Consider the following 14,819-nt stretch of genomic DNA (forward strand, 5'->3'; position numbering starts at 1 on the left):
CTCGTGAGCGTACTATACTCAACCTTACTCAGGACCCTATAGGCTTGTACCTCTTCCTCTGGGATGAGCGACGGCTCATAGATATCTCTATCTAAATCTTCTATCGCTATGGACAAAGGCTTATGATACGAGCCAAGGCCAAAGTAGGGAGAACGTGGCTCTCGACTGGGGTAAGAATCTAGTGCGCTTCGAAACATTGTTTGGAATGCTCGAGCTGAACCCTGGGAACTATACGGTAAGACCAGATATGGAATTCCCTTATCCGTGGTATGTGGTATTAGTCCACACACCCAACAATTAGTAGTATTAACCACTAACTGGTGCTGATGAAGGAGCTGAATAAAGGAATTATTTCGAAATTCTGCACGTCTAGCCTGCTCGTGTTCAGGTAGGATATGGAAAGAATGAGGGGATGCAGTGGAGGTAAGTTTAGGGTCAGAAGTAGGAGTAGGTAAGGCAGAAGGTAAGAAGTACGACATCATGTAATACACCCCACCCGCCAATAGTGCAGAAACAATCAAGAGCAATACAAACATTTGAAACATAAAACATTTGGTACGAGTAAGTTGTTGTAGCTTGAACCTTTGCGCCTGAGCTTCTTCCAAGTCCATCAGCTTCGAAAACGCCATCCCCTATGACCGTCCGCAACGTTTCTTGACACACTTCGTTCTGTGTAGCAGTAGTCAATCCCTAGGAGTTCCCAGGAACCGACGGTCTTTAACCTAGCGTCAAGACCTGCTAACCAGAAGGAAGTACACGCGCGGCCCTACGGCCTTTATTCACAATGTATACGCTAAATGTCTCTCAGCTGTGGAAGCAAAAATACATATGGAACGAAACTCAATATATACAAAATAATTACAATGATACGGGTGTTCAGACTGATCGTGGAAAACGGGATAATGCAATTGTCAAGGGACAGAACGAATCTTTTATTTGTCCTTAGAGCTAGAACGCAAAAAGTATCGAGTTTTCCCAGGACGTGTATGTTCATCAAACAAAGGATCCGATGAGGGAACAGAGTCCTGTCGATCAGTCGAATGTTCTGGTCTCGAGTCTTTTGATGACAAATGTTCAACAGTGTCTTTCTGCTGCACTGAGGATTCTCCGACGGGTTGTGCGTCACTAAAAGGTACAAACGCCGGCAATCCTTCGGATTCAGTTGAAACAATTCCCCTCCTCACCCACGAGTCTGCCGATAAAGGAATAGGAACTTTCTTCGTATGGGTGGCATGCACCCAATTTTTTCGACCCTCTAAACGGATGGCAGTTCTCGTGGCAAGGAGGACCTGGTAGGGTCCAGTAAACCGGGGTTCCAAGTTCTTCTTGCGGGCAAAATTTCTGGTTACCACCCAGTCTCCGGGCTGGAGCTGGTGGCCTGGACCCTCCGTCTGCGTCGGCAATGCTTCGTAAACCTGTTGGTGAATTAACCTCAGTTTAGCAGTCAGATCATGAAGATAGTCAATCAACATTGGATATTCGAGACTGGAGAACACACCCGGTCTAGGGACCCCCCACACATTCGCAGGACGACCGAACACTATTTCATAGGGACTAAGCCCTACTCGGGAGTGTACGGTTGCCCTAGTTGATAATAAAGCTAAGGGTAGAGCGTCAGGCCACGAAAGACCAGTCGTAGCCTGAATCTTCGCCAGCTTCAGTTTAAGGGTGCCATTATACCCTTCAACCAAACCAGCTGACTGGGGATGATTGGCGCTATGGAATTTTTGATTAATTCCAAGGCCCTTACACACACTCTTCATCACACTCCCCACAAACTCACTTCCGTTATCAGACCATACAATCCGAGGCATTCCATACCGAGGAAAATATTCCTTCAGTAGGATTTTTGCAGTCGACAGGGCAGTATTGTCTTTAAGAGGGTAGGCTTCGATCCATCGGGAGAACGCGCAAACCACAACTAAAACGTATTTCAGGTTGTTGCATCTCTCCATATGGATGAAGTCTAATTGGATCACCTCAAAAGGACATGAAGGGGGAGCAAAGTGTCCAGGAGGAGTTGGAGTTCCCTTACCAGGATTGTACAACATACATACCATACAATTCTTAACCAATCGTTCAGCACATTTCGTGATACCATTATTCTTCCACACATGGGACAGCAACTTACAAATACCTTTCACACTAATATGTGCTAACCCATGCGCCATTGTCACAACAGCTAGCACATACGCATCCGGCAACATCCACCTCTTGTGTTCCGACAAATCAACCCAACAACCATTCGCATCCAACTTTCCCGTACTTTCTTTCCACTTCGTCTTTTCAGTCTCGGTGGCCTCATCTTGAATCGCTTTCACACTCTCGATAGTGTCCTCACACATACTAGTCTCTGTAGGCCACCTAACCGAACTCGTCACATACATTCTAGTGCTAAGGTTCCGGGCAGTCTCCTTAGCAATCTCATCCGCAAATGCATTACCACGACCAACGTCATCCGTCACCTTACGATGTGCACTACATTTAACAATCGCTACCTGCTTAGGCAACGTAAGTGCATCCAAAAGATCATTCACAAGTTGTCCGTGCTGAATCTTCGTACCATGCGACGTCATAAAACCTCTCTCTCTCCACAACCGTCCAAAGTTATGAGCGACGCCAAACGCATATTGGCTGTCGGTAAACACATTCACACGTTTCCCTTTCGCCAACACACACGCTCTAGTTAGAGCGATCAGCTCTGCAGCCTGGGCAGAGTTCTGATTCAATCTCGCAGTTTCCACAACAGTATTCAAAGTCACGACAGCATACGCAGTAGTCACATCACCATTCGGCAATTTAAAACATGAACCATCCACATACAAAGTTCCGTCTGGATTTTCCAAAGGAGTGTTTTTAAGGTCCACTCGACCTTTTGTTTCCTCTTCAGTTCTCAGATAGCAGTCATGGGCTGCTATTTCATCTGACTCTGTGCTGATTGGTAACAAAGTCGCCGGATTCAGAACATTACAACGTTTTATCTGAATGTGACTTGCCAACAGCGTCAACTCGTACCCAGACAACCTCGCACTTGTCAAGTGCTGAGTTTTCGTACGATTCAAAAGAGTGTCGACTGCATGCGGAACCATCACCGTAAGCATGTTATCCATGACCAATCCTGCTGATTGTCGGATAGACACCGCAGCTGCCGCTGTTGCTCTCAAGCAACTCGGCAATGCTCTAGCTACCGGGTCCAAGGTCGAGGAAAAATATGCACATGGACGTTGCTTACCACCAAAAGGTTGCGTTAAGACACTCAAAGCACAACCTTCCCTCTCGTGAACATATAGTGTAAACGGCTTGCTGTAGTCAGGGGTACCTAACACAGGAGCCGAACACAATGAGTCACGTAATTCAGAAAAACTTTTCTGACATTCTTCCGTCCATGGTAAAGGAGTTGAAACATCCTTGCACGTCAGAGCTACCAATGGTTTCGCTAGCAATGAAAAATTTGGAATCCACTGCCTGCAATACGACGTGATACCTAGAAAGGCACGCACATCTCGTTGGGTTGTTGGCACGGTCATTCGTGCAATTGCTGCAATTCTCTCTGGGGTCAACCGTCTTCCCTCCTTTGACAATAAGTGACCTAGATAGGTTACTTCTTGACAACAATATTGGAGTTTAGAAGGTGACACCTTGTGATGTAAGTCACAGAGATGTTGCAGCAACGACACCGTAGCAATTTTGCAAATGTCCTGAGTATCTGCAGCCACCAATAAGTCATCAACATATTGGATTAAGGCCGCACCAGCCGGCAACGAAAACGCATCCAGTTGACCCTTCAAGGCTTGACTGTAAATTGATGGACTCTCACAGTAGCCCTGAGGAGCGCGTTTAAACCGGAAGCTGCGACCACCAAGAGAGAAACCGAAAAGGTCTCTGCTTTCCTCGGCAATCGGAATGCTAAAGAAAGCATTCTTCAGATCGATTACCGAGAACCATGATGCAGAAGCTGGAATCAGAGTCAGTAGCGCCGTGATGTCAGGCACAACAGGGAACTGAGGAATCACAATTTTATTTACCTCCCGTAAATCGATAACAAAACGATAAACAGGTGGTTTTGAAGGATCAGTACGTTTTAAAATAGGCAATCCAGGGCTGTTGCACACGTTTCCCCGCGTCTCTTCAATAACATCTTTCTCGATCAGATCATAAATGATCGCTAACAGTGCTCGTTCACCATCAAGAGAGATTCGATACTGGGGAATACGTGGCAACCGTACATTAGATATCAGCTGAACAACATAAGGGGGAATGTCAAGCAGGCCCACATCGTTGGGACCTGTTGCCCACAAAGATGCAGGAAGAGAACTCAATTCCGGTGGAAGCTTATCGAGAGACAAATACATAGGAGAGACAACCCTCTCTCCTAACGTAAGCTTTACACCCGCAGGAGAACAATACAAAGTCGCATACAAACGTTTTAGCAGATCCAGGCCCAAAAGATTTTCACCACAACCAGTAGTTAAAATCAACGGAGCTTGAAGCTCACGAGGCCCAATTGTAAGGGGCAAAGGGCGTGAAACTGGATTGCTAACAGGGGCGCCAGAGAATCCAACGGAAACATTTGTTAAGCCAGACAAAGGTGCGCCAGGGAGTTTCGAATGCATTATGGAACTTTTCGCTGCACCAGTGTCCAACAGAAAAGGCTCAACGACGCCCGATGTAGTAACTGCGACGTAAGGCCCTCTCTGATCAACCGGAACTGATACCACTCCCTCTCCTTGTCTATGGCTGTCCTAGTAATTACTGTCGTCATTTTCCTGATCGACGTAATAATCATCTACATTGTACTGCGCAGACCGTCCTTGCGATGATCCACGTTGGTCAAAACAGTTATTGGAATTTGATGAATTATCTGAACGATCATTTTGAGCACCACGACCTCTACCACGTGACGTCTGCTGAGAACCACCACGACCTCCTCTAGATGAGTTACCACTGTTACGATCGTTTAGAACGGGACAGTTGAATTTCAAATGACCCTCCTGTCTACAATAGGCACACTGATTGTACCCTAACGAAGATCTTTGGGAAGAGGAGTCATTTCGAGGTTGTGACCTATTCGATTGCGACTGCGATCTATTTTGTTGAAGAGCGTTCTGATTAGAACGCGGAGGATAGGCCTGCTGCAACAACACTTTTGTTTTGAGTTCTTTCGTCTTTTTATCAGCGCGGTCGTTCTCCTCTTTCTCTCTATTTTCATAATACTGCGCCGTAGCCAATATTTGAGCAGATGTAGAGACAGCCCACGCACTTTCAGAATTTTTTAATTTATTGCTCAAGTCGGGCAATAAGTTAGAGACAAATTTGTCCACGAACAACCGTTGACCACGCTCAGTACCCATATCCTGACCACTATGATCGATGAATGCCTCCTCAAATCTCGTAAAGAAATCAGAGACACTCTCGTCCTTTTTCTGTTTACAAGCTGACAATTTGTCCCAGTTCACCCTCATAGCTGGCATAAGAGTTTTCATTAGCGTAATTATTCTCTGAGGGAGAGCAGCAATCAACTGTTCGGGTTTAGCACCACCAGTTTGCAACCCATCCGCCGCTACAATGGCAGCCCAATCACCACCTAATTCATTTGGATGATTCTCCTGACGAATCTTAGCCCATACCGGTTGAGGTACTACATTGCCGAACAGCATGTCGATATTGGCAAGATTCATTATCGTAGCATCTACAAGCTGCGACAATTCTTTATAATACCCTGCAGGATTTTTGCGAGGGTCAGGCAAAGATTGCTTCACCTGTAACACTTCAGAGCGTTTCCATGGGAGATGTATCCATACTCTCTGGAAATGCGGCAAGGTCGGTGGAGCAGTAGTAGCGTCGCCTGGCATCCACACTGGTGGAACTTCACGCATGGGAAACTGACCGGACGCATCTAACTGACTTTCAACATCCTCAACGAACAAGGCTTGAGGTATAGGAGTGGGACGGAAAGATAACAACCGTTCAACAGCCCGTCGAACGTTAGTATCCACTATCAGTCCGTTCGAGAACTGAAGCTGTAGATCAGACAAAGCGGTCAACACATCATCAGGTGCATCGGCTGATATCTGATCACGCAGTACCTTGCACATTTCTTCGAACACGTATCTTTGTGTCGGTACATTGAATTGGCAGAACGTATCAAGCACAGCACGTGGAGGATTTCTAAGAGGGTGCATCATCCAACCCATCGCCATATTATATAGCGCAGCACGTTCCCTGTTACCGGGAAGCTGACTACGTCTTTCAGGACCGTCCGAACCAGCGGACCCAAGAACAGGACCAAGAGAATGGAAAAAACTAGCCGCAACCGAAGGAGTACGACTTCGAGTAGACGGAGAAGTATAGCACAAAGGACTAACAAGAGAAGGGGTAGAAACAGAGGAAGCAACAGGAGCAAGTAAAGCAGGAGCAGTAGCGGGAGCAGGAGTATGTGGAAGCGGAGGAGCAGTGGGAATAGCAGTAGGCAAAGGAGCGGGAACAGTCGGAAGAACGGGTGCAGGTTGAGGAACAGGTTGAGGAACAGGTACAGGGGGAGCCACAGGAAGCGTGGTACCCTGTACATACGGAGGTGGCGACTTCATAAGATAAGACATTAAAGGATCCTCAACTGATTCTTCCTTCTTATCCGACTCCGTTGGCAAAGCAGGATAGCATTTATCTATGGACATACGCTGTAGCCTATCAAACACTTCCTTTTCCTTATCCTCCTTATCACGCTGAAACTGCTCTGCTTTCTTTACAATGGTAGCAACACCATCTCTCTGATTACGTTTAGTCTGTCTGATCTCTTTCTGTCGGGCTTCTTTACGCCACAACCGAAAGGCATCAAACATGGCCGGCCTTGACTTTTTCTCGAACAATTTAGCCTCAAGATTATCTAAAATCGCTGTCTCAAAACTACCATGAGGTGGCCAACTAAGGGCACCATCTTTTTTGGTATAACGGATCCAGTAATCATTAAAAGTAATCGGGCCTAGCCCGTGCTTGCTGTAGAGCTCATAAGTGGGAGTTCCAACCGGAGGTATCGGGCACGAGTCCTCCAGTCGGGAATCCGTACCACAACGTCTGAAACAACTAAACAAAGTACTGCGACCAGGCATCTTGCACACTAGCCGAGTTTCACAAACGTCAAGGGTTACGGGATTTACCAAGTCCCTGCAAAGAGCACCAACCCTCGGTCTTTGGCGGCTGCAGTCGTCAAATATCACAACAAAGTACCAAGAACCACAAATGCAATGGAACCATGCCACAACTAAGCAACCACAACCAAGAACTCTGGGAGCGACCCACAAATACTTAACTCAAAGATCGATGGAGTCACCAGGAAGGCCCGTCAATCGTCTCGCTATACCAAGGTCTACGCCAGGCGCCAAAACAGGTCTACAGTCAGGGCAGCAGTCCGTCGCAGCCGTCAGGAGGCGGGAATCTTCGCGGGAAAAGTCTTCGGGCCACTTGTTTCGACAACAGGATCGATGAAGCGGAGTGCACCTTCCCTCGGAGATTTCACACGAAGTTCCTCACGATCGTCGGGCTTGGACCGGTACCACTGATGCAGCCCCACGTTGGGCGCCAACTGAAGGACTGGGTTATTTAAGACCCAGCGGTGCCAGGGGACAACACCTGAAACCTTCGTGGGTAACCTGCTCCGGCGTATGAATGACAGAGACACGGGACACTTCCTTCGGCGTCAAAGATTCAAGGTTTATTTACTGCAGGGAACACAGAAGTCACAGGAAGTACAACGAATGTAGGTTCGAGGAGACTGCTTCAAATTGGTACTGTGGATCGCTCCTTTTATACGAATTTCTCCCATAAGGTTGCATGGTACACAAAGGTTTACAACTCGGTTCCCATAATTATCCCCGAGAGGGGTCACTTTGGTCGCTTTGATACATCCAAGGTCCGGGGCATAAGTGCGGAAACATTTGGCGGTTCCCAACTGTAAAAACCCATCTTCCCACCATTAGTACATTCCAATCGGCAGTAAGACAGATCGAAGAAGGAACAAGGACAGGTGCAGAGGAAGATGGAAACAGTGGGGAGATCGAAAAGGGTGTAAAAGGGGAGGTATCAGGAAACACGAGCTACATGCATCAAAGGGACGTGCCTAATGAGATGCACGGCTGAGACAATAGACCAGCACGGCAAGATGAGCCTCGGGCGGGGCCATCTGTCTTGCAGCATCATCCTCCTCATCATAAAGACATTTTCAAAGAACATGTGTCTTCCGTGGATGTCTTGGGAATCCCAGGGTCGCGAAACGGACAACGTCCGTTCGCTGGCTACTTGAGGGCAAGAGACAAAATGGATGCTGTATCTAAGATGGAACCCGTGGGTACAGATGAATAACCCACGTAACAAACGAACGGTTTGAGTTAGCACAGCGAAACTGTGCACACTTACTAAACTCGTCATTTGCGGTTCGTAGATACCAGACTCGACCATATTCGTACGAGTCGAAAACACCACTTACAATGGTCACGGAACCTCAGATAGAGGTAGGGAGGGAAAAGTGTCCCCGAAGTAATACGCGCGACGTCCAGAGCGGCAAAGAGGTCTAGACAATGGCGAGGTGGAGAGATATAGCCCCTCTGCCTGCCGCCCCGGACGCGCGTCACTGACCCGCCCACCTCCAGCCGGGCATCGCCTGCCCTGGGAAGGAGTGGCTGACCACTGTAAGGGACGAGGGGGGGCAGCCCTCTGAGACTAAGGGCCCGCCCTCCTGATGGCCACCGGGTGGCCTCGGGCAGGCACATTCCGATCCCAAAGTAAAGGATACATAAACTGAGCCAAAACACGTCAAATATGCCACCCTCCTGTAAGGCTTGTTACACCCACCTAACAAATGAAAATGGGCATAGTTAACTACCTTGCGAAAGATCAATTTTAAAACGTAAACATTTTCAAACAAAACTGCTCCAAACACAGTAGCTTTACCAACTTTGAATAGTCGGCTAACCATTAATTTAAGATGCTACCAGTAGATGGCAGGTGCTCCACACACTCTTTCCAGAGACAACAATATAACTCATATCCAAGACTGCTGGGTGCTGAGCGCACACCGAACCTCACATCAGCCTCGGCTCACTGAATCCAGTGACAAAGGTTATGTGGAGACAGGAATGAACAGCACAGGTCTCTTGCACTAAATGTCTCCAAAATCAAATTTGCAGCTGCACGATGACTGGAAAAAAAGCGACAATAAAAGTGGAAAGAGTGCCTGTAGCATAGAGGTGCAAAAAACACAACTACAGTACAATTAAAGAGAAGGCACAGATCCCCAGTCCACCCGATCCAACAGCGTCCCCGGTCACATCTTGAAGAGAAGAATCCAACTTTATTGAATCTTGGTTGGCAAAACAAACGTCAATTCATAATACACAGCGATCTTCAGTGGTACCAAGCACAAGATGGCGGCACGTCACTCAAGCATTCCACTATTGCCCACACACCAACATTCCACAAGAAAATCAAGGTTCAGAGAGGGGTTTTGAGTGTTCGGAAATTTTATGGCGAACAACAGGTAGTGGTAGGGTAAATGAAATGACAATCATGGCTGGTGCTTCTTGGTCAGAGGAAACCCAAAAAATCTGAAAAAAGAATGGGGCTAGCCCACCCTGTTGAGTTAAGCAATCAAAGTCCAGAGCACACAAGAAATCTTTTTGAGGGGTAATCACAGTACATTGATAAAGATCAGATCGCACACCAAAGGTTCTTTATGTAGCTTTTAATCGGTGAGAAAATTGGTCTTCCTATCAAGGGAGAACCATGGAACATGAAACCAGCCGACACGTGTTTCGTCAGATCGGGTATTAACCTGTGACTCTTCAGGGCTTTTGTCGGATGCGGGAACAGTACTCGCTGCTCAATCGATCCTCGGCTCCAAGCCCTTTTCGCTATATAGAAGGCATTTACCCGCCTCTATTCCTGACTGGCTAATTACTGCCACAACCATTCCAATTTCGGCCATCTACGGCCTGTCGTTTTTGACTAAACCCGATCAGGACCGGGTTGGAATTATCACCGGTCCCCCAATATCGCTTCAACATACACGTTTCAGCCCTGAAGAGTCACGGGTTAATACCCGATCTGACGAAACACGTGTCGTCTGGTTTCATGTTCAATGGTTCTCCCTTGATAGGAAAAACAATTTTCTCACCGATTAAAAGCTACATAAAGAACCTTTGGTGTGCGATCTTATCTTTATCAATGTACTGTGATTACCCCTTAAAAAGATTTCTTGTGTGCTCTGGACTTTGATTGCTTAACATTCCACAAGAACACTCACACTAGCTGAGCAGCTAGGAGCAAGATAACATAGAACATAATAACACATCAGGAAGACACTACACCTACTAAGGAGAAAGTAGTATGCATCAGCTCATTTTATACCTATGGGTTTCTTGCCACAAGTGAATCAAGCCAATGCAAATGGTCAGTTTTCTGTAGCATAGAGTGTGGTTCTATATTACCTGGGCACATCTGCAACTTCGAGGAGAAAATTGAGTGTCCCGCATTTCTAAGGGTAAACATGGACATGCCAGTGGGAAGAGTAAGGGTAAATGCCACTTCCCTGTGGAAATCCACAGCCCTCTGGGTAAGGAGGAGTGGACGTTAATTCCTTCTCTGTAGACCACCCTTCTATATAGCGAAAAGGGCTTGGAGCTGAGGATCGATTGAGCAGCGAGTACTTTTGTCGGATGCGGGAACAGTACTCGCTGCTCAATCGATCCTCGGCTCCAAGCCCTTTTCGCTATATAGAAGGCATTTACCCGCCTCTATTCCTGACTGGCTAATTACTGCCACAACCATTCCAATTTCGGCCATCTACGGCCTGTCGTTTTTGACTAAACCCGATCAGGACCGGGTTGGAATTATCACCGGTCCCCCAATATCGCTTCAACATACACGTTTCAGCCCTGAAGAGTCACGGGTTAATACCCGATCTGACGAAACACGTGTCGTCTGGTTTCATGTTCAATGGTTCTCCCTTGATAGGAAAAACAATTTTCTCACCGATTAAAAGCTACATAAAGAACCTTTGGTGTGCGATCTTATCTTTATCAATGTACTGTGATTACCCCTTAAAAAGATTTCTTGTGTGCTCTGGACTTTGATTGCTTAACATTCCACAAGAACACTCACACTAGCTGAGCAGCTAGGAGCAAGATAACATAGAACATAATAACACATCAGGAAGACACTACACCTACTAAGGAGAAAGTAGTATGCATCAGCTCATTTTATACCTATGGGTTTCTTGCCACAAGTGAATCAAGCCAATGCAAATGGTCAGTTTTCTGTAGCATAGAGTGTGGTTCTATATTACCTGGGCACATCTGCAACTTCGAGGAGAAAATTGAGTGTCCCGCATTTCTAAGGGTAAACATGGACATGCCAGTGGGAAGAGTAAGGGTAAATGCCACTTCCCTGTGGAAATCCACAGCCCTCTGGGTAAGGAGGAGTGGACGTTAATTCCTTCTCTGTAGACCCACAGACTCCTGAAGAAGGAAACAAAGGTAAGAGTCTGCTTCACACCCATCTGTAAAAGCCTCCATCCTCCCAGAAATGTCAGTGTTTTTTTTTCTATCCATGGAATCTGTATCCTCCTGAAGAAGATAAGGAAGGTAAGAGCTTCACCTGCAGATGTAGACTCCTACAAACCTCAGGAAAGAGTAAGAGAGAGCTACATTGGTATTCAAAGCAAGCTACAACCTCCTGGAGTAGGTAGGAGTGAGCTTCCCTTCCACCTGTATAATCTTACAACCTCCCGGAGGAGGTGTGTGCACTTCTTTCCCCTCTATAAACGTACAACCATATGCAAGTCTCTACACCCTGTATAGAAATTAAGAATGAGATGTCTTGAATAGATGGAAACCTACAATTCCCTGTGAGAGGGAGGAGACCTACTCCTTGGATGGTCACTTACAATTTTCTAAAGAAGGGAGGAGCTTTCCCCATAGATGAAGACCTACCATTGCCTGTAGAAAGTAAGAGAGAGCTTTGCATCACTGATGAGATCTTTAGCCTCCTGTAGAAGGGAAGCATAGGCTCTGCATCATAGATGGCCAGCTACGGCCTCCTGTAGAAGGGAAGCGTGTGTCTGCTCCATCGATGGAGAGCTGCAGTGTCCTGTAGAAGGGACGAGAAAGACTCCATCCAAGATTAAATGAACTGTGATCTTTCCAGAAGTCTGTCTTTACTTTTCACAGGTTCACAGCTGTGAGCTACAGGTGCTCAGACCTTCTCTCCTTTTCCCTTCACAGCTGATTAAGGACTGCAACGAGAATGTGCAGCGCATGCGCAGCACAGAGGAGCTGATCTACCTCAGCCAGAAGATTGAGTTTGAGTGCAAGGTGAGTCTCCTGGCCTTTCAAGCACCTCTTTGGTCCCTCTGGGGGTGCAAGGTGAGTCTCCTGGCCTTTCAAGCACCTCTTTGGTCCCTCTTGGGGTGCAAGGTGAGTCTCCTGGCCTTTCAAGCACCTCTTTGGTCCCTCTTTGGGTGCAAGGTGAGTCTCATGGCTTTTCAAGCACATCTTTGGTCCCTCTTGGGGTGCCAGGTGAGTCTCATGGCCTTTCAAGCACCTCTTTGGTCCCTCTTTGGGTGCAAGGTGAGTCTCCTGGCCTTTCAAGCACCTCTTTGGTCCCTCTTGGGGTGCAAGTGAGTCTCATGGCCTTTCAAGCACCTCTTTGGTCCCTCTTTGGGTGCAAGGTGAGTCTCACGGCCTTTCAAGCACCTCTTTGGTCCCTCTTGGGGTGCAAGGTGAGTCTCCTGGCCTTTCAAGCACCTCTTTGGTCCCTCTTGGGGTGCAAGGTGAGTCTCATGGCCTTTAAAGCACCTCTTTGGTTCCTCTTGGGGTGCAAGGTGAGTCTCCTGGCCTTTCAAGCACCTCTTTGGTCCCTCTTGGGGTGCAAGGTGAGTCTCATGGCCTTTCAAGCACCTTGTTGGTCCCTCTTGGGGTGCAAGGTGAGTCTCCTGGCCTTTCAAGCACCTCTTTGGTCCCTCTTTGGGTGCAAGGTGAGTCTCATGGGCCTTTCAAGCACCTCATTGGTCCCTCTTTGAGAGCAAGGTGAGTCTCATGGCCTTTCAAGCACCTCTTTGGTCCCTCTTGGGGTGCAAGGTGAGTCTCATGGCCTTTCAAGCACCTCTTTGGTCCCTCTTGGGGTGCAAGGTGAGTCTCATGGGCCTTTCAAGCACCTCTTTGGTCCCTCTTTGGGTGCAAGGTGAGTCTCCTGGCCTTTCAAGCACCTCTTTGGTCCCTCTTGGGGTGCAAGGTGAGTCTCATGGGCCTTTCAAGCACCTCGTTGGTCCCTCTTTGAGTGCAAGGTGAGTCTCATGGCCTTTCAAGCACCTCTTTGGTCCCTCTTGGGGTGCAAGGTGAGTCTCCTGGCCTTTCAAGCACCTCTTTGGTCCCTCTTTGAGTGCAAGGTGAGTCTCATGGCCTTTCAAGCACCTCTGTGGTCCCTCTTGGGGTGCAAGGTGAGTCTCATGGGCCTTTCAAGCACCTCTTTGGTCCCTCTTGGGGTGCAAGGTGAGTCTCATGGCCTTTCAAGCCCCTCTTGGGGTGCAAGGTGAGTCTCCTGTCCTTTCAAGCACCTCTTTGGTCCCTCTTGGGGTGCAAGGTAAGTCTCATGGCCTTTCAAGCACCTCTTTGGTCCCTCTTGGGGTGCAAGGTAAGTCTCATGGGCCTTTCAAGCACCTCTTTGGCCCCTCTTGGGGTGCAAGGTGAGTCTCCTGGCCTTTCAAGCACCTCTTTGGTCCCTCTTGGGGTGCAGGCGTCTTTCACGTGGACAGTTTTTGGGTTTAGAACTCCAATCCTCTGGCAAATGTTCAACCACTCAGTTCACCTTCATCCTTCATCTTGGATGGATCTGACCATGCCTGGAGGAGAATGTTCTCAGAAGGTCATAGGGATAGAAATTGACCAATTGTGCCCCTTTTCCTAATCAACTCCACTGTATATAGATTGAGATGGGAAACCCTTCACCAAGTAACTGGCTGCCCCATGGTTGCCACATACTCTGAGGATGTTTGTGCAGGGACATCTTAAGGATGTTGGGGGCCTGGGGCCAAGCGCATTAAGGGCCCCTGCTCGTAACCGCTTTGAATTCATGATCCAGTTTCTGCTCGTTCACGCCCTCTTTGGCCAGGTGACAGACAGGCGCACTCATCCACCTTCTAAATCCGTTTACATCGAATATTCAGGGCTAGTGAGGTGTGTTTTCAATATTGTAATATGTCAGCAGCTCACTCATATCACTTCAAATAATCTAGATGACCCCCTTCCATTTCTCATATGTGAGCTCCTGTTTTGATATAAAAGAACCTTTTTATGGGTGTTGCATGAAATATAAGCACAAACCTTCTTTGCAAAATGTCTATAATAGACTCTGACACATCACACTAAAAATAAATTAAAGGAAAAAGGTATTTAAAACACTGTGGGGTGTGGGATGTGGCGGGCCGGAATAACAGGCGGGGAGGCCAGATATAGTGCGCTATGTTTAGCGAGGTTTATTGTAGATACAAGTATGGAAGGCTTATAAGTCTCTGAACACAGGCTGATCGATGGAGTTTTCCTGGGAACGTCAGAGGTAGAGATGTCTTCCGGTCGGTGGGGAAAGGGGGGCTCCGTCCGCTCCTGACGTCCTCCGGGTAGGGTGAGGTTTCCCTCTCGGTACTGCCGTGGGTCTTTGACTTCTGTAGGTGAGCCTCGGAGGTTTGGGGCGAGAGAAAAGATAAGAGAGGACCGTTAGTCTTGCACTCCTCTCGGTCTGTACAACTACCACCGACACCGGGAGGTGGGGACACA

General features: G+C 47.7%; 1 protein-coding gene across 1 annotated transcript in view; it reads left to right on the top strand.

Annotated features, from left to right (window-relative positions):
- LOC147700475 (uncharacterized) overlaps positions 1 to 14,819 on the top strand; it is a 466,495-nt gene that overhangs the window by 308,861 nt on the left and 142,815 nt on the right. Inside the window, exon 10 of the mRNA XM_086929643.1 lies at positions 12,273 to 12,362. Coding sequence (XP_086785769.1) covers positions 12,273 to 12,362 — 90 coding nt within the window. The remainder of the gene's footprint in view (positions 1 to 12,272; positions 12,363 to 14,819) is intronic.

Source organism: Lissotriton vulgaris, chromosome 7 (assembly GCF_964263255.1).
Source record: "Lissotriton vulgaris chromosome 7, aLisVul1.2, whole genome shotgun sequence".
NCBI lineage: Eukaryota > Metazoa > Chordata > Amphibia > Caudata > Salamandridae > Lissotriton > Lissotriton vulgaris.